This window comes from Dioscorea cayenensis, chromosome 13, assembly GCF_009730915.1.
Source record: "Dioscorea cayenensis subsp. rotundata cultivar TDr96_F1 chromosome 13, TDr96_F1_v2_PseudoChromosome.rev07_lg8_w22 25.fasta, whole genome shotgun sequence".
Lineage (NCBI taxonomy): Eukaryota > Viridiplantae > Streptophyta > Magnoliopsida > Dioscoreales > Dioscoreaceae > Dioscorea > Dioscorea cayenensis.
This window is the reverse complement of record NC_052483.1, coordinates 1091674-1117243: the sequence shown is the minus strand read 5'-3', so window position 1 is coordinate 1117243 and position 25570 is coordinate 1091674. Positions and strand designations below refer to the sequence as shown.

Sequence of the window (25570 nt, the reverse complement as noted above, 5' to 3'; positions counted from 1 at the left end):
TGATTTGGGAGTTGGGGGGACAACCAGCAAGCAATAGCCATTCATATGTGATATATAATACCATCATAAGTCATAGAAAATAACAACAAAAAAAACCAAGACAATTTTAATTTTGATTTAAGACTTCAGCATTCCTATTAAATTATTTTAAATTTCATTTTATTAAAAATTTAAAAGCAATAGCGTACCTTTTTTTAATTGAAAGACCTCAATAATTATTGTGATATTAAACATAATATAAAGATTTTAATTGAAAGACCTCAATTATTACTGTGATATTATAAAGAACTAAAATGTTATTTTTTTCTCAGTGTATATAAATTCCTATATTGAAAAGATTCGACTGAAGTGATGAAAAAATATATTCAGTTCTCATGGCTTTCTATACATGAAAAGCGTGACCCTAACACAAATTTCAGACTCAACTACCAGCATGTAGATTTGTGACGTCTTTTATATTCCTTAACAATATAAAAAATTTATTTAAATTCAACCAACCTCTCCGTCCAAGGGTTCTCTTCTTATTATTCAAACTATTTAGTTCTATATTCCTCGCTTACTTTCTGGTTGCTGGTTTTCATATCTAATATGCTCTTATTTTGTTTTTTCTTTTTTCTGATTATCTACTATTTTTTAAAAAAAATAAATTTATGTTTTATTCACTTAAATATATATATATATATATATATATATATACCACTCTTGCGCCAGCATTTTACTTTTTAGTCCTCTTAAAAATGTCAAATCATTGCATGGGGATTGACATGTATCATCTGAGTAGGAATTTGGAAGCAAGTTGACAAGGGCCCCTTCCAATCCAAGAGTGTCCCAATTTTGTACAAATGGCCCCATCTTCAATTTGATGATTGATTTTCAGCTTTGGATGGCCATGCAAGCATGCAAATGCTTTGCATGACCTCACATTTTAACTTCCTTTGAAATGTGAACCATGTTTTGTCAATAAAAGACACACTTCAATGATCATTCAATGCCTTAGTTTTCCATACATTTTCTTTAATTGTCATAATCAAAATAATTTAATTTATATATCAAAATGTCTTCAATAGTTTGAGCATGAGTTATTCCTTTAAGGGTTAAAACTGGAAACCAACATTTATTCAATACAATACCATCATCTCTTATCTACTTTCTGAAAACCATCTCACTTATAGATACTCCTCAAAATAAACAATAGTAAAATAATAATAATAATAATAATACATGAAATCTAAATAATAAAGCGGAATGGAAACAATATTACCTGCAAAAAATTGATAAATATTCAAACAAATTTAACTAGGACTTGGTCAATAAATCAGTGAGCAAAAATGTAGCAGAGTGCTAAACATGGTAGAGAGAGAAAGAGAGAGAAAGAGTCATTAAAATAAAAGCTAACTCCTCCAACTGATTAATTTGGAACAAATTACTTACAACAAAGACACCAGCCTCCAAAATTACATTTCCCACAACTCTACATTCCCTTAACATAAAAAACCTAAAACACATCACACTCAAGTTAGGAAACATGAGACTAGAATATACAGCACATTTTATGTACAGCATTTACAGATCTTCTTAGGCTCACCAAAATGGGCACCACCTGAAAATCAAAATGACTGGCATAAGACAATGCCTAGAAATGACCATCACAATGAATTTGTAAGCACATGTTAATGACAATACAAGATTTCACTGGAAAATTTTATTTTGTATGAATGAATCTAAGAAACAGGAATACGAGACTTGGAAAAGACGAACACCGTGGTATGGAATGGAAGTTTAATTTCACATAGAAGTAGGCAGGAAAGAAAGAACCACATTAGAATTGAGTTACTGAAAGATTCACACAATCAGTATAACAGAGAAAGACAGTGATTGAATCTTCTGAAAAGGTAGGAGGTAGCATTCAAAATGAAGAAAGCACATAAGCAAGGAAACATGTTTAGGAGCTGCAGAGTAATTAATCATCACAGTAATAGAATGCAATGATAAAAGAGGTGCGATGAGAATTACAGCAGCCAACTATATGCAGTCTCTAATGCACTAAAACATGCTATAACCTGAGTAGATTTATATTCTTGAATGCAAGTGTTATATATTTCTTTTTTTTTTTCTTTTTTTTTTGTAAATCTGCATCCCTGCACATTGTTTTTTAAGATGAGACTGAATTTTTTTATGAACAATTCAAAGTGGATGCATGATGGTGAAAGAAGAAAGAGAATTTTTCAGTTTTGAAAGATTTAACAGGCAAAAATCACCTATAGTGTCATGTGGACTTACCCGACATAGTTCTGACATAAGTTTTCATGTGACATTGCTTGATTAATTAGCTTCTGAACCTGAAGTTTCACAGATAACCCATGCTCTGCTTCACGTGTATCACCAGAAACTAAGGAACTATGATCTGCTGCATGTTGCATGGAGCTGGGCCCTGATGCTGATGATCCAGAAGAAAAATCTCGGCCGGTGAGTTTATTGCTCATTCTTGCCATAACAAGCACAGCACGCTCATTCAATACTTCGTTGGCATCACCAAGTTGATTGACAGCCTATTGACACTAAAGTTAGTTATCAACAGATGAAAATGGCAAACAATTAGAACTAGATGGAACTAAGTAACCTGAAGCAGCTCTCTTTCCCGAGCTCCACGAAGAGGGTGAGCAAGTTCTCTATTTTGGGCAGATTCATCACTATTTACAACTGGATGAGCAAGGTTGGCCCCAAAATTTGTCATTTGAGGGACCTCATTGAAGTTGAAAAGCCTCCAATTTATGAGTGGATCATGCACAAAGGCCTATAAACAAGCATGTGTTAGGTTTTCTTAACAGTTTGAGAGCAAAAGAAATATTTGACAAACTGCCTACTAAAAAACTGGTAACAAGACTATGCAATGAAATGGCTTTTCTTTACTCAATTTGTATATAATGCTTCGGCATAATTAAAAGGAAAAAAAAGAACTGAGAAAGTTGTAAAATAACACGAGAACTTAAGATGGCAGTAATATATGAGAGGAAAACTCATTTCTAATAACTCAACAAAATACTGCATAACCACTCTTTGCTTACTTCCATCATGGCCATGACACTATCTTTGTGTGTTCGAAGAACTTGCATCACATTCTCACAGGTGCATCTGAAATTTCCTTCAATGCCACTGACTTCCATAGCCTTCACAAGCATTCTCGTCAAGCGAAATGGAACCTATTTCATTTGAAGTCCACAAAAAAAATTGGCTTGGAGTAGGAGACAAACTCATAAAAAAGCCTAAAAACAAGGACATTGAGTAGTGTATTCAAGTTCACCTTTTCAGGAAATTTTTCTCGATTCATAGAAGCTTCAAAACAGTCTCCAAAATCAATATGCAATATTTTCCCACTGAAAGCACAACAAACATCATAAAAATGATTTCAAGCCTGACACTATAATTTGAGGCACAGAAGAATTCAAAAGAACTAATACCTAAATCGATTCAGCATCAGGTTACTGGGATGACGATCTCCTAATCCAAGAAGATAGCCAACCTAAAGATTTTCACAGTATCTCATGAGAGCATATAGATGCCATGAAGAATTTAGAAGGTAGAAGCACTAAAATTATAGAAGTGCAATTATCAAATAAAACATACCATACTCATCACAGCCAAACTTCTTGTATAGTTTGTCCGTCTGTCAAGCCAAACTTCAGATGTTCGGCTTTTAAGCCAAAGAACCTACACAGGTAAGCAAATATAATCACAAACCCCTTCACATACATATATAAGCAGTATCTTTTCATTCATGCATGGAACAGTTTCCAAAAACAGTCAGGTAATAATCTGGGATTGATGTGTACCTTTGCCAAGTCATTTCCTTCAGTATTCTGCAAAGCATGCTCAAACACTTCCACTTTAGCAATAAGTGGCAAATGGTCATAGTCTGGTGCAAATGCTAGCATAAGTCTGTGCTCTTGGTTCAAGAAGATCTGAAATGAAAAGTGTTATTAAAGTCGAACCAACAGGAATTTGGAAAACTTGAGCAACATAACCATACCTTTCTAGCATCTCGATATTCCCGAATGAGATGGTGCAGGGTGTCACAGTTAGGAACCCATCCAATTAAGCCACTATTAGGGGATAATGGAATGACAGCATAACGGTGAATGGAAAGATCTTTCTCTGCAGTGTTTCTTGAGTTCTCAAGCAGTGTATTCACCAACCCAAAAAGCTAGACAGAGAATGAAAACATTAATCACGGGAAATATAATTGAAACTACCAAGGAGGACTAAAATGACGGCATAGCAAGGGAACACCCTCAACCAGAAGATGCCCAACTTTTCTGGCATGATCTATTTTAGATTTACAAGAAAGGTTGTCGACAAGAGAGACTATTACATGATAACCACAACAATGGTTTAAATCAAGATGAAGCTAAGGTTACTGCTATCTTATAAAAGTAGTTGCAATCCTTGTCACAGCAATCAACCATCAGGATAAAGATAGACCTTCTAATGCATCTAGCAATAAAATATAAAAGGTCATGATTCACACACATCAAGTTCTCATAGGTGTTTATTAGGTATTCACTTAGGCGTATCAAGTCTGTAAAATCATAGCCTACCGGTTTACATCATTGACAGCTGAAGGAAATGGAAAAAGCACAAAATGATGGCCAGGGTTAAGAGGGAGCATATGTGAAGACTAATGAAGCCTTCGTTAAGGGGCTCGCTTCTGCAGGCTGGAGGTCTAAATAGTGAATGTGATGTCTAACTATGATATGATCTGACATAATAAACCAGTCTTGCATATCATTTAGCCTATTAGAGCCAAAATCAACCACCCAAATTTTTACATACAGCAATTTTTAACATGAAGCAAATGTAACAAACATTCTACATGGTGAAGTACCTGCATTACACGTTCATCTTGTCGCAAATCCTCGTGTCCTTTCAGCAAGAAAGCATAATCCTCTCCATTGCTTCCATGGATTGTCAATTTTCGAGGTCTTTGTTTGGATGTGATTACCACAAGCTGTGGTGCAAATGATGCGATGGTCACCACTGGCATATCTGAATAACCACCACATATAGATAAACATATTAATTTATCAATAACCGGAAAGTTACATGTGACAGTAGAAGTGGCAGAAGTTTTTTATCATGAAAAAAAATCTCTGTGAACCTTATAATATTAAAATCAATAAACTAATTACTTAAAATAAATGGTCTCCTAGGAAAGGTATTCATAATAAACGATAGTAATAGCATCTCAATGTGAACCAAGACAACAAATTCCAATCATGGTTTGATATAGACAAGTATGCACAATACATCTTCTCAAAGTCCTTAGACACATTCTAACCTGGCAGTTTACACACTCATACAACAATTACACTCAATTCTGCCTTCAGCAGCTGAAATACACAAGATAAAATATTTGGAGAAATAAAAAAGATAATACATTAAAGACAATAGACAGAGGAAGATGAATGTTACCTGCACGATATTGTCCAGGTACAGCAAGCTCCAGATTTCTACATTTGAGCAACTCTGGTGAAACAGACTGAAATCAACATAATATGAGAAACCAAACACATTATTCAACAAAAATTAGGGGAGAATAAACTTGATAATAGAATCTTGCCTGCAAGTCTAAAGTAGTAAGACTTGGAAGCTGCTTATCTATTCTTCTGAAAACATGATAATACAAATCCCAAGCCTGAAATTTGGAATGGAATTTACCGTACAAATTTACATTAATCATGTTAAACCATAAAAGTAAGTACGAAGGTTGAAGTCATTTAATAAGGGAGATGAAAAACCTGAGTAAGCTCAGCATCCTTCCCAGTTTTTCGATACTTTAAGCAACATTCACGAGCTTCCAGTAATTCACGACCATATGCCTGTAAAAATAAAGAATTTAAGATTAACACGGCATTATTGAGATACAAAGATGCATGATTGCCAGACACAGGAAAGATGTGAAGAGTAAAGAACATATTCTGCGCTATTAAGCAAAAAACATAAAATGTATATCATAAAAGGGGAACATGTAAGTCATGTAAAGTTCTTTGCCATTTTACCCTGATAGTGCCACTTCAGAAGAGAAATCACTGCAGTTAAAAGCTTAATACAAGAATCATTTCTTGACCTAGACATGGAAATACTTACAAAAATAGAGTTCTAGATAACAGAAACACTAATTTCAAAAAGGATAGTCAAAACTAAAAAGTACATGCTCACCAACCATCCTCAAGAACACAGCACATGAAATAATTCATGTGCAAAGTTTGGAAATCCAAATAAAAGCAAAGTACCTGTATAAAGGCAGTCTCTTTCAATGTTTCTGGGCCCTCCTCGAGCATCAAATGCAAAGGGTCAAGTGCTGCAAGCATTCCCTCAATGTTATGCTCACCAAAATATAAACGGCTAGCTTCTTCCAAAGCCTCATGCCACATCTCATGCCACAGTATTGCAACCCTGATCAGCTCCTTTGAAACAAGCTGAGCCTGGAAGAACAAAGTAATGCTAACTTAGAAGAGGAGTCTAAATGGGTTAATATCCAAACTGCAGAGGACTAACTTGATCGACTAGTGCTCCACTATGCTGGCGAATTATATCCACAACTTCCTGCGCAGCAGCTCGGCGCAACAAGCTTATTGATTTGCATGCCACTAAGAGAGGGTACATAAGAGCCTAGGCAGATGAATAAAGGAATTAGCAAGTAGAAATCGCTCTCAGGATGTAGAACAGGGAGAGGAAGGCCCAGTCCATGTTATATGTAATTTAGGCATTTATTATGGCTTCCTCAATACCGACTCAATTTGTCAAGTAGAACCCAGATGCTTGGGATCTTGAAAATAAATAGCTATAAAATTTTTGACAATTAATACCAACAGAATATAAAACAAAGGGGTCCAGCAAAAACTGATCAAAAAGGAATATTAATTGATAAAAAAAAATTAGATACCATAATAAACACCAAAAAGTAGTGTGTCCACATCACATACTACCTACAAAGTCAAGTCAGATTTATATAAAAATATTTTATCCCAGTCATATTTATATAAAATATGCTGTATTTGAAGTTCAGAACATCAAATTTTCAGAGGAAAGAAAATGCACCAACCTGTGGATGTCCTTTTCCTATCCGCACCAATAAGTATTGTATCAGTTCTCTCACAGCTCTATTATTGGAATGTATCCTCGCAATAATTTGAGGTAACACAACCAACCACATCTCAATTTTAACAAGTGAGAAACCTTTCTGCAAGGCCATCTGAACCTCAGAAGTAGCACCATGGTTAAACCAAAGTGTGAGAAGACGGAGAATATCCTATAAAATCAAGAATCCACATCAGTCCAACAGAAACATCACCATTTCATCGTGTAAGATGTCAAACAAATGACACAATGGAAGCAAATATAACATAAGGTTTGGGAATAATATAACATTTAAAATAAATGCAGGGGTCGCCATGGTGAATGGTATGGTGCTCAAATGTTAACCAAGATCTCATGTTTCAAGACAAGGAAACAATGACTCAAAACTATATTTTTAACTTGTGAGAATAAATGAAGCTTTAAAGTGATCAAGACTTTGTTTAAGTATTCAGATTATCACAAGCAAACCTATTATTACCGAGATGACAGCAATAAGAGAAGCAAGTTTGCTATAAGTTCCAAAAACAGAGTTTCATTGATGTTGATCAGGTTGCGAAAGGATCTTGATTGTGAACTAAACAATCATCAAACAATGAGCATTGATGGCACAAGAGTAATACCTGTAAACTGTCATCAACTCCTTTGGCAGTTGATGCACAAGAGATTGAGTAAAAATATCCAGTCACTGCAGCCACCACATATTGCCCTGTGATAGCAGGATAGCCTCTTAAAGTATAGTGAGACATCACAGCTGTATTAAACAAAGCCCAAGTATGCCATGCTTTTGCCCAATCCTTTGCACATTGTGTTGCATTCTTGAAGGACTTGAGAATATCTGTAAAGATGAAAAATGAGTCTCAGAAGTGATATGGAAAATAAGAACGCTCAATTGATGTAAGATGAGAGCAATTTCCACCTTGTATGGAATCATCATCCAATGATGGTGTAAGTGCTCGCTGCCAGTTACCAAGTCTCAAATAAACACGGGCAAGTAGAGGGACACCAGAACTGGAAACATGAGATGGGCTTGCTGATGCTCCTGGAGATATATTTGCAGCTGTAGCTAGCTGCACAGATAATTCCTAAAGAAGGCAAAATAATATATTACATAATATATGAGCTATGTATATTAACAAATAAGATCAAAAGAAAAAGTAAAAATGTGTAAAAAGCAGATATGCTCATTGCATACTTGTAACCGAACAAATGCTTCTTTACGTTTAAAATCATCACCAACAGACCACTGATACTTGAGGTAGGCCAGTATGACTTGTGGATGTCCATGGTATAATTTTTCAGGACAAACTTCAGGATCATACTGTGTGACATTCAAAGAAGGTAAATTTATTTAAAACATTAAAAGAAAATAGGGTACATTAATTCCAGATTTACACTTTTGTGGTTTATTTGGAACCAACCTGTAAGAGCTTAACTAAAGTAGACCTAGCCTGGCTTATTCGTCCGCTATTTCGGCAAAGGGAGGCAAACTTCAGCCAGGTTTCAAAATCTTCAGTAGGGGGTAGTACAAGTTCTCTTACTGCCAGAAGTACTTGCCAAACCTGTAAGTAAAAAAAAAAATGGTCCTTTCTGTTAGGAACAAATAAATGTAATACAAGACAGTGATTGATATAAATGGCTCAGAAGGGCAATTATTGACAGACTTTTCACAAAAACTAGTGAACATGCTTTATGGATTAGTATTCGCTACAATGCTCAACTTCCACCCTTGTGGACTGAAAAATGATGAAATTCTATTATTACACAACAAAATGATTAAAAGTAATCAAAGAACAAAAATTAAGCTGCATATTATGGAGAACAGACTCAAAGGGGGAACTTCCATAGTTTTCTCCTAAGATATGGCCATATGGGTGAATAAGAAACTGGAAATCACTGTAGTGACATCAATGCTATCATAAACACGAGTAGCTAGTTTTGATGATTTTAGTTCATTGCACTAGAATTTAAATCATATGATTTAAAAGCTGAAAGATTGCTACAGCATTTACTAGGAAAAATAATCAAGTAGGCAGTAGCAATCATTAAATATAGCAACCTCAACATTACGCTTTGTTCCTTGTATACGCTCATTCCACATATTGCGAATCAACTCTCTACGGCCATCTGCAACTGAGTTCCCCACTGGAAGTGTACAATAATCAATTACCTAAACAAGTAGATGGACAAGTTATGATTTAAATATGATGGTAGTTTGGAAAGCCATAGAATAAAGCAAAGGGCGAGAAAGATTTTAGGTTACAAGCAGAGACCTCCTCTAATTCCGAAAGCTGTTGAACACGGACCATATTGCTGTAAGCACGTTCATAGCTCTCAAGAACCTGCATTAGCATGTGCACACAGAAAATCTTAGGCAACCTTGAACAAGAAATAATAAAAAATGGATGCTAAAACAAAAAGAAAAAACAAAAATGTTTCAAGGCAAAAAGGGAGGACACATAGTGATCTTATATAGTAATGAATAAAGACAAGAATTCACATAATCCAACTATAAATAATTTTTCTTATGGATTCTAAAATTAACCGCAAATATATCAATTACTGATTATTAAGATTTGATATCATTGACTATCAATCTTCAGAAAAGTGATGGCTTCAACACAGTCGCAAGTTTAACCAAAATATAAATAAGATCTTCAATCCTTGGTACTTATTAATCACAGATCCACTTTGGTGAAAGATATCCCACTAATCACGTAGTTAGCTCCACCATACCTTCCACAGACTGAAAGGTTTTTGCACAAATATTTCTTCTACAAGTCTAGTAACTCATGAGATGTATGTATTACAGTAACTAATAGTCCCACATCGGTTAGTTTGATAAAATATGAATTTGAATAATCTCTCATCCTATTTGCTTAAGCTTTTGGTTGAATCAAGCCTAAATAAAATGTTTGGTTTGCATCATACTATGAAAGTTTAGTATGTTTTGTTTATTTGCAATTGACTGGTTCAAATTAATTAGCACACCTAACGCATCAAAGGGGTATATTAGTAACCAATAGTTCTACATCAGATAAGTTGGAAAATATAGATTTGTATATATAAGCCCAGCTCTCTTATCCTATCAACTAAAGCTTGGCATTTGGGTTAAATTGAGCATAGATAATATGTTGAATTTGCATCTAACAGTATGAACAACCATCATGAAATATTACCACCAACTGAAACAGTTGATAGAGGTTGGCAAGAAGAGAAGAGGAAAAATGCAAGTATCAGGAAATAAGAAACTTGCCAAAGCTGCCAGCTCAGTTGCCAAGCATTTCCTTGCTCTCTCAACAAACTCACGTGCCTCATCATACTAGACAAGAGCGGGGTTCATAATTAGATCCATGGAGATGAGCATGTAAAATAAAAAAATAAAGAGAGAGAGAGAGAGAGAGAGAGAGATTACCTTTTTACGACGAACTAAAAGAACAGCCCTGAAGAAAGCGCCATTGCTGCTTCCATCACCACTAGCAGTAGTATTACCCAGAGTCCTTAGCTTGCTCTCATCACCATCATCTAACCGAGAAACATATTCTGCCATTTGATCCCACTCTCCCATATTCCAGGCAGCACTAGCAGCCTGAATAACGGGTATGCTACAAAATAAATAGCAGAGAAGAAAGCAATTTTGATCCACCCAAAATGTTACATATGATATAACAAACCATGGGAGCCATTTCCAATCGAGCCGCAGGTTCTGCAGCAGTCCATTGCTCCTTGCACAGGTTGTTCAGCTCTTCCCACCGAGCTAAGGCAGCAAGGCACCGCATCCGTCCTACAACACAGAAAAATAATCACATTCTACATTGCACATGCAAGAACAACAAAAGAGCAGGAAATGCACTAATAAATTGTTAATGAAGTATACTTTATCTGTAATTAAACTTTGAATGTTGCATTCTGCAACATCATAAGTTTAATAAAGGTAGGCTTGGGAATTAAGGCTCAAGATGGCATAGGTATAAGACACGGCATTGAGGCAATGCAAGAGTTTTTCAGTCTTTAGCACCTCTTTCAGATTCGAAAATATAATTATAAAATCTCATATTTCATCATACATTGATTTCTTCAGAAAACAGAACATTAGAAAAAAACCACTTAATTATTCTAATGAAGATTTTTTGATGTGTCAGCTTATGTTCATGTGAAGGAAATCATAACCACCAACCTAGTGTAGCATCCAGATTATGAAGTGGGCTTGACGCCTGAGATGATTTAAGAGTGTATGCTTTAAGTGCATCTTCCCATCGCTGCAGCTTTTCGTACCTAAAACATGCACCCAACATGTGAACAAAGAATAGAGGAAAAGCTTCCATAAGTTTATATTATACTACTTATTAACATTGTCATTAAGACACAAATATAATGACATCAGCTAGACAAAGCACAATTTCCGGATTCCATATGAAGTCATACCAAGATTCCTTTAGCTGAACATCTAAATGTTGTTGCGAGAAAGTCAATATCCCAACAGCAGCCTGTAAGATGCAATTGACAGTTTAAAAGGATGAAATTGTTGGAGAACCCGCTATCATATAATTAGAGAGGGGAAGATAATACCGCAAGCATCTAAAGACAGGGAACATACCTCATGCTGATGCAACTGATTGTTTATATGGATCAGAGATTCAACTACAGTCACAGGATTTGCACCCATCTTCTTGGAGCGTGCAGCTTCAAACTCCATTTCTTTGTAGTGAAGAGCCTTTGCAAAAGCACGACACTGTAGGACAAACAGAAATTATCATAACTACCAAAAAAATTGTGGCTTCTCCACATTTCTTTTAAAGAAAATGTTTATCATTTCAGGAAAAGTAGAGAGTACTATGGGAATAATCAATCAAAATAAGAAAATAACCTTTTCAGCAAGAGCACCAAGAAGTCGAGTATCAATGGGAAGGGGCTTCTCATCATGTTCCATAAATTCTGCCTGGCCAAAAAAGGCAAAATCATGATTGTGTAAATCCACCATAACATGCCAAGGATTATAAATAGGAGTAGACATTTGGGATTAAAGAATATACCAAATTTAGTAGTGTAGCCAATATTTCAGGAGGAATATTCTGTGATGAGAAAGCTGTTTTTAGATTCCTAACCAACTGCTCCTGTGATGTTTCATTCATTTGTGCCCAGCAGCTTGCAAAACCAGCAGCAAATAATTCTCGCCCAACAAAAGGCTACATAGAAAACCAGCAGAATTATTTGAAGAATAAAATGAATGAAATTAGCTAATTGTCGTACCTGCAATTGTGCGAGCCTGGCACAGGTCCTTAATGCTGGAGATGGAGATTCCTTTAGTAACTCGATGCTAAAATGTCTCATCCACTCAGCCCAATCTTCCTTAGTACTTCTCTGAGAGGCTTCCCCAGCAGTCCTTAATCTAACATCGTTCACCTAAAAATTCAATAGATGCCATAGAATTATGAAATCCTCTCCACTTGACAGAGAACTTATTATCGCCTTTGTTTGAACACGGTATAGCACTCTACACTTTTTGTGACTCCATCCTACCAGGCATAGTAGATATCTCCCTAATGATATCATATAGATCATACATTTGAGAAATGGCTGAGTGGTTGATAGCATAGGCAATGTCAGAGGCATGAAGAACAACCTTAAGCCAACTACAGTATCAGTTCAATGGAAGAAAATATGATGGTGATACAAAGAAAAGTATATTTACTTGATGAGTTTTAAGTTGCCTGTGCATTTCCATTCCATCATCAGAAGGATCACTGTCCATATCATTAAGAGGGTCACTAATGCCCTCCACATTTACACGTCGGTTCAATTTTTGTACAGATAAACTCTCCAAAATGAGTGGCTCGCGTTTACGTAGGTGGCTCATAATTTCATCAAAATCTCTATGCTGAAAAGATAAGGAAAATTTATTTATTATCAATGAGATATTCAAGAAATAAATTAACGGATATGAGATAAGACTCGAGTACCCGTAAATGGTGCTTCAAAAGCAGTTTGTGGATTGATGGTATGAAAATTGTGAAGTCTTCACCAAGGGCATGTGCTAGACAGCAGAGAGCATCCGCAGCATCTCTCCGCAGTTCATCATTGTTCCTGACAACAATTCCCAATCCACAATAGCAAGATTCAAAACTTAAAAGTCTAAAGAAAACCATATGACAAATGCAGATTACTCCCCTGAACCCCAGTGTACCTTATTTCCTATGGCACCAACATCCCACATGCAAAAACTAATTCAGCACAAATCTTCATGTTTTACAAAATTTTCACTGCTGGATTTATTGGAGGAAATTACTCATGAGATAGTCATTTCAATTTTTTAAGTTGAACAACAATAAGCCAGTTTAATGTGCCTTGGGACTGTAAAATGCACAATCAGGTATGCATTTTGCATCACAAGGTTGCTCCAAGCATTTAATAAGAGTAGGCGGTTATGGCCATACCAACCTACATTCAAGATTCTGAATCTTATTTCTTGAGGAAACCATCACTTCAATTAAAAATAAGCATCAGTGGGTCGAAGAGCAAGAAAACTTAATCAGAGTGATTTGGTAATGAGCTTCAAAGAAAATGCCCTCAAAAGTTTCACAGAATAAATTTCACAGACAAATGATCCACGAAGTGGTCACGCTGAAAAAAAAGGTCAAGAATGATTAATGTATCTTACCCATCTAATACGAGCTTTAAATGATGTACCAAAGATGATACATGACCACTAACCTGGAACCAAGAAAAAAAAATGGAGTAACAAATAACAAGAATAATCATAAAAGTAAAGCCATCTCTTCTCAGATGATCATATTGACATCAAGTTCTTGAAGTTGATGAACTGAAAAATCAGCCAACCTGCACCCTAGGAATGAGCTTGGTCAGAGTTTTGATTGCCCGGCGTCTAATATCAATTGAAGCATCCACTTTGAACAACCGAATTAGTGCAGGAAGAAGCAAGTGCATGTGTTCATCCAAGGTTCCTGATGACATTTATCATATTTATTAGATTACTTAAGAAACCAAAAAAAGTCAGGGAAGGTAAATGAAGAAAAGAAACAATGCTACCAACCACCAAAAACTTCTAAGGTATGCAGAATATCAGGAACATGGCTATAATCATTGCATCTCTCAGCATCAACAAGCACTTGAATACAACATGGAAGAATGGCAGGTAGATATGTTCTGAACTCATCATTTAAAGCTAGGCAAAGTTGTTCCACAAGATGAAGGATCTGCACATAAAAAGAGTGTTTTCTTAAAAAAACAATGAGATAATATGTTACAGAGCAGCACAAAATATTGATTATTCTTAGTTAGGGATTTCATGCAAGAGTGCACACACACACACACACACAAACTCTTCAGGCGGAAAGGAAAACATTTCTTGCTTGCAAGTTTTATAATAAAAATTATGTAGAGGTAATCAATTTAGTAGCGAGGCAAGGACATGAGCCTTCTCCCATTCCCTGGTAGTAAATAATCCTAAATGAACCATTGCTTATTGCCTTGTTTACTTGTGACTTGAACTATTTCCATGGAATCTCTCCCTCACATCTCAGGAGCTCTGTATCCTTCCAGAAAACTCAGATACCATTCACTTGTTAATTGGTGGTCTTCAAAAAATCCATATATGCACTAGGCAAAAAATGCAAGTGAACACATGTTCAGTGTCAGCCTAACAGTAACCAGGGGCTAAACCAAAAAGTGGGGGTAATTGCAAAAGCAATAGTGAGTGGGCAAGGCAGCACTGGTAGCAAACTAGCATTTCTAACATATTCCACCATGCGTGATGCATGACAGAATAAGCAGATTAGTATTTGACTCAAAAGGTGGCAAGTCAGCCTTGATCTCAACATGCACTTGGGCAGATGTACAGATAAGTTAATAACTTAGAAAATTGAAAGAATGCAGCTGTTTGAGGATTGATTCTTACCGGAGATCCTTGCACAGGGCGGTTGGTAGCAGGCAAACTGAACGAGGACCAGAGTTCAGAAATGAGAGAAAGCAATTCTGGCAGATACTTGCGGATGTGCTGGAGGAAAATCATTATGATAAAGAAATCTAGTAACAAAATGCACACACACCCAGACATGCAACTCATACCTGGCGCACAATAGATACCAGCGTTCCAAGCTTCCAAGTGATGAACTCTTTCAACCCATCTTCACATGTGTTCAAAGCAAGGAAAAGCTCCGGCAAAACCTAGAGTTATTATATGACAAAGCATATAAATGTTATCTTTAACGATAATAACAAATTCTAGAAGCTGTTTGAATGGCTTACCTTTGGTAAGTATGGAACACAACCAAGGCCCATCGACTGGTGCCAAATATAATTCAAAGATCAGTTGGTGACATAGTTGCCAAAGAAAAGGAAGTAAAAATAACTAAGTTGATCATGAAACTATACCTTGAATATGAACATAAGAGAGCCAACAACTTTCTGATGATAACTCGAAAGCGAGGGATCTCGAAGAATTCGCATTAGAGAACTAATAGCAACCTATTCAACAAAATGTAAGTTTTAAATACACACATGAACATGATAAAGACTTATCCACAACCTAGGCATTACCGTCGAATAGTAATCCTCAGAGGTTGCAAAAGATGGCCAAAGCTCTGTGGGCAACTGTTCCATTGAAACAATGTGTTGACTGGTGTCACTTGCAGGACGGGTAGCATCACCATGTGGTCCTGGCTGGCTCTGCTGATTGCGCTTATGTGCATGAGGATCCAGGGCCCCCATAATACCTAAAACCTGGAACATGGAATAGAACTTCAAATTTGGAACCATAAAAGCACATTACAGCATCATCTCAATTAACAAATTATATACCTTTAATACTTCTCGTCTGGTTGACCAAGCCAATTCACCATTTAACAACTTGAGAAGTAAGCCAAGCAACAGTGGATACTCATTGTATGGAGAAATAACATACCTGAAAGAGTGGATGGCTAAGTCTCCAAATCAAAAGGCCGAACCTCAAATATAGAATTCATGTAAATTGAATCTAATTGTGTTTTTCTCAAGAAACCTTACATCAACACATTAACCATGATAACTAAATGTAGATGCACACTATGACAAATGGGGCAATAAAGTTGTGTTATACCCTGTGCTTTGTACAACTTGACCAAGGGTAGCCACAGCCACTTCCCGCTTATGAACAGCTGCTCCATCCAAAAGAGCATCAACAATTAAGGGCATCAGCTCATGAAGGTATTGCCTCATTGCAAAACCACCCTATGCAAAAATACACATATTTAGTGAGTTTATTCCAAATCTGTGCAAGTAAAAATAAAAAATAATTAAAAAATAAAAAAAAAGATTAGTGGAGCACAACACAAGTAGTAAGAAAATAACGCATAGAAACACTATCAAGAAATAACAGAGAATCATCCAAAAAGGTCTCAAGGGAACAAACAAAGTCCTGTTACCCCACATAAGCCAGGACAATATGACGGTGCATGCAGCGCAGATGACCAAATATAAAAGATCAATCCTACCCCATAAAAACACACCAAACCAGACTTTTTTTTATTATCAATACGGATGACAAATCTCACATCATGGTCCATCCTATTGGAGTGACTAAAATAGTCTCCCATCAATTAATTTTATAAATATGGATATGAATATATAAGCCTACGTCTCCCACCCTACAACTTAAGCTTTTTGGTTGAATTGAGCGCAAATAATACATTTGGTTTACATCTAACATAGTACCAAAGCTTGGTTTATTTGTAATATGATTGGTCAAAATAGACCAACATATATCAAGAGGGCGTACCACATTGGTAAAAAAATGGATCTGAATATGTATATCCAGGTCTCTCATTCTATCAACTAAAGCTTTTGAGTAGAATTGGGCCCAAATGATATATTTAGTTTGGATTTTACATATAATATTTTCAAGTTCAGAAAACCGCCATTACTACCAGAAAATTGATGCAGCCACATTACTTGCATTAGAATATTGTGATCTTATCCACAAGAACCCCACACTCTTCATATTGAAAAATGGATTAATAGGCTAGTCATACTGCAGGCTCAATCAGTTCAAAACCATGCTATACAACATAACAATCAGAAGGATTAGATTTACTATCAGACTATCCTACTCAAGCAGTAAGTCCTAGATCCCAACAACCAAAAGTCAATTCTTCAGAGGTAAATACTTATTGTACATTTCTCTATTATGTGATAATTAGTTCAACTGTATGTAGTATTCAGTTCAACTGAAGTGCAGAATGCGCCATATTTAATTCTAGATGGCAAAATGAACTAATGTCACGTACAACCTCCAGCTGTATGTTGCCTCCTTAGTTTTACATTTTAATTGTTCCCCACTTGTGAAGAATATACCATACACAACCTTAGCAAGCAAGCAATCATTTTTCCCCCTTTAATAAGAAAATGATAAACAACGGGAAATTATAGATAGAATTGTGGAAAATGAAACATTACTGTACAGTACATTTATTGGAAGCAACCAAAAATAAGTGATTCAACCTACCACTTTGGCAAGCTCCCCGACAGTAGCCAGAACACCTGTGGTGATGCCATTATTTGCAGTAACACCAGTCCCTTCACAAAGCCTTGCCACAAGAGCCTGAAAGGTGAGTTAACAGTAAGATATGTTTCACACAATCACTGGAACCTTGCTCTAAACAGATCTCAATGGAAAGGGATTGAAGTCTGTGAGCCAACAAGGCTGACGGTAATATGCCCCTGCAGCGTAATTTAAAATGCATTAAATACCCCAAAATCAAATTTGAACCAAAACCTTGTGAATTGGAGCAATGTATGGAAGAACCAGTCTTTCACAATTGCGAATCAAACAGCCCAAGAGGCGGGCACTTTCTTCTTTGCACTTGCTATCAGTGCTGCAAAAAAGAACAGGATGAATAATTTCAACAGTATAAGTGTTAACCTCAACATATAAAATGACAAAGATAGTGATTTTGGAGCTAAAATGACATTGGCATACTAAAATTCTAGTCCATACCTTTGTTCTAGGTATGTCAGCAGTTGTATAAGATGCCTGCGAAGAGCTGGAAGAACATAGGCAGGATTCTTTTCGGATAATCTACCAGCCACTGATATTGCAAGCTCACAAACATCAAAGTCCTGCAAAAAATCCAAAGGTGATTAAGTATGATGATAAAATCAAAACTTTGTGAACCCACAGAAAACAACAACAGAAGCATGGGTAAAAAAACTAATGAAAAATGCATTACAAGCAAAGCAAAGATGAGGAGGTTCAGGCAGATTACATGTCTGTGGTTACAACACCAGTTTGATAGAACTCACCACCAACAGATCCCTATGCAAGGCCACTTCCCTCAATGTAAATTTGTACAAAGTAAATAAACAACAGTGTCATAGCATAAGCATAAGGATTTGCACAGTTTCAGTCTTTCAGACAATGCCTATCATAGGTCCATGAGGACCATGACACTATATTTTTGTTAATATTACATTCCCCCGTAAAAGATCACACAATACAGAATACCATAATTTCCAACTCAGGCATAACACCTTGTTGAAAACCAATTAGCAAGGACAATTCAATTTCACTGTTTACCTCATCATTAAGTGCAACGAAAATGGAAGTCAAGCTATCAGCCTGAGCCAAGTATTCATCAAAACTGCAATTTACACTAAGGGACAAGAAGACTGACTGCCGGACACTAACATCAGCATCTGCAACCGCTGCGATAAGAAGTTTTTCCATAACCTGCAGTGAAAACAGAGCAGGTAAATACGATTTATAATTTGCAATAATCATAAAAGCGGATTTCAATCAAAATTAACAATCGTAAAAAAGTTCTGATCGAGGTATAAGAGTGCAAGGTTAGGAAAATCTTCTCAAATACTGGGTTTGAGGGAAAAATTTTCAACCAAGCTGAGCAAACCATGGCTTAATTAATACTACTAAAAAACAAATATTTTAAAAAATACTTTTCTAAATAATAATTTTAAAAAGTTTATTAATGTTAATATTTTAAAATTAATTATAAATTGCACCTATTTAAATGATTAAATATCTTGAGAAGAGGTTCATAAGGTGTCAAAATTATTCAACAAAAATAAGAGACAATCTCAAACATTGCAAGAAGAGGTTGTCTTCAGAGGATCACAAGTGGTTCACTTAATTACTCAATCTAACTTATGTCATCCATTATTTGTGGTTTAACTTTGATCACCTAGTCGGAAACAGGACTGTGTTGGCCATCACCAACTTCATGCACATAATGAAAAATATATCATATCAAACTTCTTCTGAATAACAATTCTGAAAGTCTTTTATTATTATTATTATTATTATTATTATTATTATTATTATCATCATCATCATCCAGAAAAGTCAAATAATGGGTTCTTATATGGGAAAACAAACAAAAGCAACAAGGCAAGCAAAGATAATCCGAAGGTTTGCTTTGACAAGTTGACATCCATGGTAGATTTTTGAAAATATGATGAAGTTTAATATTTCCATATTGCAAAAGCTTTTATGACAAACCTCCTCCACAAGCCGGCGCCGCTTCATTCCGCCGATCCGACTGGACCTATTTGAACTAAACTGAGAACTTGGTATGCCAGCAATGGAATTTGCCACTAATCTGCAACAACATATAGCAGCATCTCTTCGGGTAGCTCCATCCTCATCCTCCAAATAAACAACAACAGATTCTCTAGCAAACTCCAGAAGCTCATGACCCTGTAACAAACCATCCATTCAGATCAGTATAACAGATTGAACATAAGCAATTCCGTTCACACTGATAGCAATCGTAAGCCAACAGTAGGCCTGTAACTAGACAGGGTTGAGCCCATGATTGACCAAGCCCCAGCCATGCTAGAATTCACTTAGCTAAACATGCAAGCCTAGGTTCAAACAGACGTCAGGATTCCAGAATTGGCTTATTCAATTTTCAAGTAAACCAGCCAGTGGGCCGGCCATAAAAGTGTAGGGTGTACTGGAATCTCCCGCCAGCATCCAGATAAGACTGGAATATTGGAACATGGATAGCCCTGACTACTACTGACAAGCATTCCACTGACATTACAACATCATTGACGTGACTCATTATTAATGGGAGTGGCCTAAGAATTATGAAAACATATGTAGTACATAAACATATGAATATCAACAAACCTTGAAATTGAAGTGTGCTAGAGTTTGCAAGGCAAGTTGGACAAGACCAGAGCCACTGACATCAGAACATTGCTGAGTATTGTTTGGAACATTTGCCCGATTAACGACAGCACCAGGCTTTGTCTGTGGGTAAGGAGTCTTTGACAGAGCTATGGAAATGGAATCCAACAAGCGTTCTTGTATTGTAGGAAGCAAGGATGGAATACTGAAAGAACACACATATCAGATAAATTCAAAACTTCAAAGCAAGAATTAAATTCATCAATAGGAAAATAGTTAACATAAAAATACCTAACAGTTATTTCCTCTAGTGCTTCAACTAGAGTAAAAGAAAGACCAGATGAAAACATGGAGTCCAACAAACCACGAACATGAGGTTCCATTGCAGAACCCATAGCTTTTGCAAAGCTTCCAACACAAGCCAGAGCCTCAACAGATGGCTTTCCTCTACGAGGAGCAATCTGGCAATAAAAGATAACGTGAACAAATAGGATAACAGAAGTCAAGGATTCACAAATAAACTAGATATAACATACAGCATCACGCAAGTGTAATGTAATTGTCGGCAAGTAAGGGATTAGTTCACCATCCAATGCACCAGCCATTTCTCCAAGGGCAATAAATCCACTGGCACGCTCAGCCGGGTTACGCAAGACTGCAAGAATGTGATCCATGCATATCTGAAAAAGCAAAAGAGTGAGTAAAAGGGAAGAGTATGAAATTGTCAACATAGAGGCATTCGTAAACCAAGTATACACGAGGAAATATTCATAATCAAACAAAAAAAGGCAAAAGAACAAACCTTCAAATAGTTAGTCACAAAACGGTCACGCAAGAAGTGAGCAATACGAGGAAGCAAAGATGTTATGCTGAGTCGAACAAGGCGATCACGGTGCTCTAAGTACTTTAGAACGATATCTGCCACCTCTCTGTATCTGGACATCATAAACTCCCCTGTGTTCCTGAAAAATAAAATCAACAAGAAAAATGGACAAAAGCTCAGGCATAAGACTTAAATGACACACAACAACTGGGCTCAACTCAACCTAAAAGCTTAAGCTAATAGGATGAGAAACCCAAATTTACATATTTATATCCATATTTACTAACATAACTAATGTGGGACTATTAATTACTCGAATATACCCCCATTATATACGTTGGTCCATTTTTATCAAACCATTTGCAAATAAACCAATTAACTAAACTCTAGTAGCATCTTAGATTCAAACCAAACACAATATCTGGGTTCAATTCAATCCAAAGCTCAATATAATAGGATAAAATGCCAATACTTGTATATCCATATCCATATTTACTAACCAAACAGATGCGGAAATATTACTTACTCTAATACCATGAACAAAGAACTCTAAAAATTTCAAGGATAATAGGAAGAGATAATGAAGAATAAAAAGTCATCGAATTTCATAAAAATTCTCAACAAAATTGAGAAGTACACAACGCAATTTTGATACTTCCTCTGTTCCTTTTTATCTAACACAAATCCATGTTCCTTTTTATCTGTCATTTTCTAAATTCAAGAAGCATTTATTATTTTTTTCCCCAAAATTACTCTTAGCACTCTATTCAACTCTTTTGTTGGAATTAAATATGGGAGAGAAATGTGAAGATATAAATTAGGGGTAATTTTGGAAAGATTACTAATTTTTTATAAAATTTTGTTAAATAACTAAGTTTCTTGATACATGAGTTTCAGTTAACAACGATAGATAAAAAGGAACGGAGGGAGTATCTAAGATAAATAAGTTATAAGGAAAAGATCCACAAGTCAAATAAGAAAACCAAATTGACAACACTCTAGTACCTCAAAAGTTCACCAACAGCAAGTAGTGATCCATGTATGCTGTGGACTGAAGCATTTTTACCAAGTCCAACTTGTGCGGCTTCACACATTCGATAATACCTATTGTCAGTGACAGAAATGACCAAACTGTCAAGGAAGCTAAACAAGAAACCACACGGAATTTGACATCAAGAGTCACATACAAACAACATATCATGCAAAATATCAAAATTACATTTTTCAATGGCATCAATAACAGCCAACTTATTTGGATTACAACATCAAAGAAGGACTGGTTATCCAAGACAAGAACAAATTAGAGAAAATCAACACAAAAATTATTACCCATAGGTAATTTGCATGATGAGAAAGAAACCAGCGCATCACAAAAGAAACTCTTTGGAGATAAAATGACAAAGAACAGCATAATAGACATGGTAAACAAAAGCATCAATATGAACTTATGGATTGGAAGCTACATCTTTGTCCAAATTTTCATGCTTGAATTTAGTAACTAATAAAATACCATGAAAAACAATAATTTCCTCCCTCAAGCAGTTAGATGAGGCAGCCAAGGGCAATAGGTCAGCCCTACTACAACATTTCTGCAGATGGCTACCATCTAAACAAAATTTTCAAAAATGTATATTACTTTGGATGGTTGCATATAACACATCTCTCCAGAATAACAAACCGAAGGGTAAATTACACACCATGGCATACACTATGTGCAGCCAAACAGAACCACCCACCATTTTTGCGCCCACCATTAATGGGTGGCATCACATGACTCTTCTATTTGTAAGTGGTACAAATTAAGATTGAAAATTAGGTGAAAGTTATGCACAATAAAAAAAAATTAGCACAAACTAATGTACCACTGCACTCGCCAACGTGTCTCACGCTTTTCAATAACACGAAGACAAGCCCGCAAAGCTTCCACAGCTCTTTCTCTGACAGCCAATGTGGGGTCCCTTAGTGCCACCCATATTGCATCCACAAATTCAGGCACATGGACATTGAAAACTGTTGATGCATTTTCAGCCATTTCCTGAAAGAAAAAGAAAAAAGAAAAATATCTAATATCATGGAAAATTCATAACTTTATAGGGTGAGAAAATGTCTCAGCTGGAAAGCACAGCCAACACCTTTGCGGATTAATAATCGAAAAAAATTTGAACATCCATAAAAACTTGAATTTAGAGAAAACAAAGTGATCATAGTTTTTTCACAAAGAAAGTATTGTTTTTAGATACCACTAACTAAATCCAGAAATAGATAATAATATTTCCAGAGAGTTAAAGAGAGAACTAATATGAACAACATAGACCAAAAGAGTAAATAAAATACACTCATGTTGCTATAACATCTAAAAGGGATAGTGCATTCACAATAAATGAAATCCAAAAGTCTCCAACTAAATTATGTTTTCGAGAAATTCCAAAAGTATTTTTCATAAACATCTGATCCCTTTTCATTTCAGCTTTGAAATAAAACGCCAATAACTAACTAAAAGCAATGTAAAAAGGAACCATGGAATAAAGCACAGCGGCAAATATGCACATACCTTTAAGATAAGGACAGCTGCAAAGCGACGATACTCTATTCTATCTCCGCGAAGCCATTCTAAAGCATTTTTAATCTGAAAAGAGAAAACATTAATCAATGACCATTCTGAAGGTAGCAAGGGGCAACCACTGGCTATGAGAAGAAACTAACCTGTCGCTCAACTTCATCTGCAGTCATAGCCCCCCCAGCTCTAGCTAAATGACCCAGTACCCTACTTGCAAGGATAAGAATTTCCGGATCTCGCTTTACCTCAAATACAGTCCGCATATAACTAGAGAATTTTGAAACTTTGGAGGCACTTTCTCCCAAGGTTACATCAATCAATTCATCGATGGCCCGCAAAGCACCCAAGTTTTCAGCAAAGTCATTGCTTTCTAAAAGGAAAGAGATGCGATCATACAGTTGATCCATGAATCGAGAAAAAGCTTCTCCGCTGAGTTCGCGTGCCTCCTCCTCTACATGCCTTCTTAGAGCTGAGGCAGCACCATCCTGCATCCAGAAAGATAAGTACCCAAATGTTCAAAAAAATTCATTATATTAAAGTGCAGTTAAAAACAAAAACCCTACAACATAACCAGTGATTTCCTACTCCCCTTTTATCTATTCCATTCACATGCAAATGCTACTCAAAATGGTTGTTGCACATATTTGATGTATAACTGTGAAGGCTGACACTGAAATAACATATTCCCAATTCTAAAAAACATACCATACAGATTACCTATACAAGGAACTAGATTTTCCTTAAACCACAAGTTAGTGAGCTCATCCAAGCATTTCGCATATGAAAAAAAAAAAAAAGAACATTTGAAGAACCACGCTTAATTATCCTACGAGCACTTCATATACTCAACCCGTCCAAAGCTCATCTCTACTTTATTTGCCACCAATTGAACTCGCATAATTACGGAATCACAACAGCATCATGGTAAAACAACAAAATTCATGTTCGAATTCCCGAATTAAACACAAAACACATCCATTGAAGGGGGAAAAAAAAGGAAACAAACGAAGAGAAATGCAGACAAATACACAGCTTGAGCTCTGAAACCAAATGAGACAGATGTGCAACCAAAAAAAAAAAGTTAGGGTTTTGAGCTAAGAAACAAGATAACAGCACCTTCGGATTGCCCCGCGTGCACAGATCCGCAAGTATGCGGTTAAGTGCATCGAGGCTACCGCCGCCACCGCTGGCGACGGGGCCATATCGAATGGACGTCGCTGCGACAGCCATGGCTTCCGGACACTAAAGAGAAGCGAAGACCATAGCACTCGAGTGAGATCCGTCCGGCAAGCTCTCCGGCAAGTCCCGCTCGCCGCAGCGGCGGCTACCAGGACGGATCCGAGGGCGATCGGAGAGAGGGTGTCCAGAGGCGGTAATGAGCGAAGGGTCGCGCAATGGATCAGAGAGAGGGTTCGCGAGGACTCGGGTTCGCTCACGAGCCGAACTGGTTTTATTAGACGCGTTACTGTGATTGCATTCACACCGCCAACGCCATCATATTATTATTATTATTATTATTATTATTATTATTTAACATAATTGTTGTTTTTGTATTTATTTGATATTTGCATTTTGTATGGTGAAGTAACTTATTTTGATATAATTGGAATTATTTTGATTAGAAAACAGGATCACCGAAATTCAGTATTTCTATATTGATAATAATTTTGGACCCGACATATTTTAATATAGTAACTTGTAGTCTCCAAATTAACTTTACAATAATCCTGTCATTGGGGGTTAAATATTGACCATGTCAACATGAACCTCTGACTCTGATAAGAAACTATAATTTCGCACTGTTCCGTTAGTAGAGGATAACGACCTTTTGATAATCTGACTCATGTCACCGAGGGTAAATATATGAGCTCTGAAAATCCGATTCGGGTCACCGAGTTTAAATATATAAATT

At 36.3% G+C, this 25570-nt stretch overlaps 1 protein-coding gene across 1 annotated transcript; it reads right to left on the bottom strand.

Moving 5' to 3' along the window:
• Positions 1 to 1297: 1297 nt before the first annotated feature.
• Positions 1298 to 25086, bottom strand: LOC120274765 (serine/threonine-protein kinase TOR). The gene is made up of 57 exons (XM_039281298.1): positions 24775 to 25086; positions 23805 to 24143; positions 23653 to 23727; positions 22964 to 23136; positions 22107 to 22205; positions 21081 to 21240; positions 20815 to 20958; positions 20570 to 20739; positions 20279 to 20483; positions 19643 to 19840; positions 18704 to 18856; positions 18125 to 18246; positions 17903 to 18002; positions 17633 to 17728; positions 16229 to 16359; positions 15952 to 16054; positions 15691 to 15873; positions 15526 to 15618; positions 15400 to 15435; positions 15220 to 15318; positions 15050 to 15148; positions 14186 to 14348; positions 13972 to 14096; positions 13793 to 13845; positions 13095 to 13218; positions 12827 to 13012; positions 12385 to 12537; positions 12168 to 12320; positions 12002 to 12073; positions 11732 to 11866; positions 11560 to 11621; positions 11312 to 11409; positions 10809 to 10918; positions 10550 to 10723; positions 10391 to 10456; positions 9408 to 9476; positions 9194 to 9304; positions 8556 to 8696; positions 8330 to 8455; positions 8054 to 8219; positions 7758 to 7972; positions 7103 to 7309; positions 6556 to 6669; positions 6291 to 6482; positions 5796 to 5876; positions 5618 to 5692; positions 5470 to 5536; positions 4883 to 5043; positions 4028 to 4201; positions 3831 to 3959; positions 3625 to 3708; positions 3459 to 3520; positions 3302 to 3374; positions 3066 to 3200; positions 2621 to 2794; positions 2281 to 2549; positions 1298 to 1600 (listed from the first exon to the last, which is right to left on the bottom strand). Exons 1-57 carry the CDS (start codon positions 24886 to 24888, stop codon positions 1582 to 1584), a joined length of 7410 nt encoding a protein of 2469 aa, XP_039137232.1. The 5' UTR covers positions 24889 to 25086; the 3' UTR covers positions 1298 to 1581.
• Between the last annotated feature and the right edge of the window lie 484 nt (positions 25087 to 25570).

Bases quoted from the DNA above. Each gene is read 5' to 3' on its own strand.
- LOC120274765 (XM_039281298.1), bottom strand. From the start codon at position 24,888: ATGGCTGTCGCAGCGACGTCCATTCGATATGGCCCCGTCGCCAGCGGT. The intron at 18,247-18,703 runs GTAAACAGTGAA...GATTTTTTGCAG, and splicing joins TCGTTGCACTTAATGATGAG to GACTTTGATGTTTGTGAGCT. The intron at 2,550-2,620 runs GTTACTTAGTTC...TAGTGTCAATAG, and splicing joins GGGAAAGAGAGCTGCTTCAG to GCTGTCAATCAACTTGGTGA.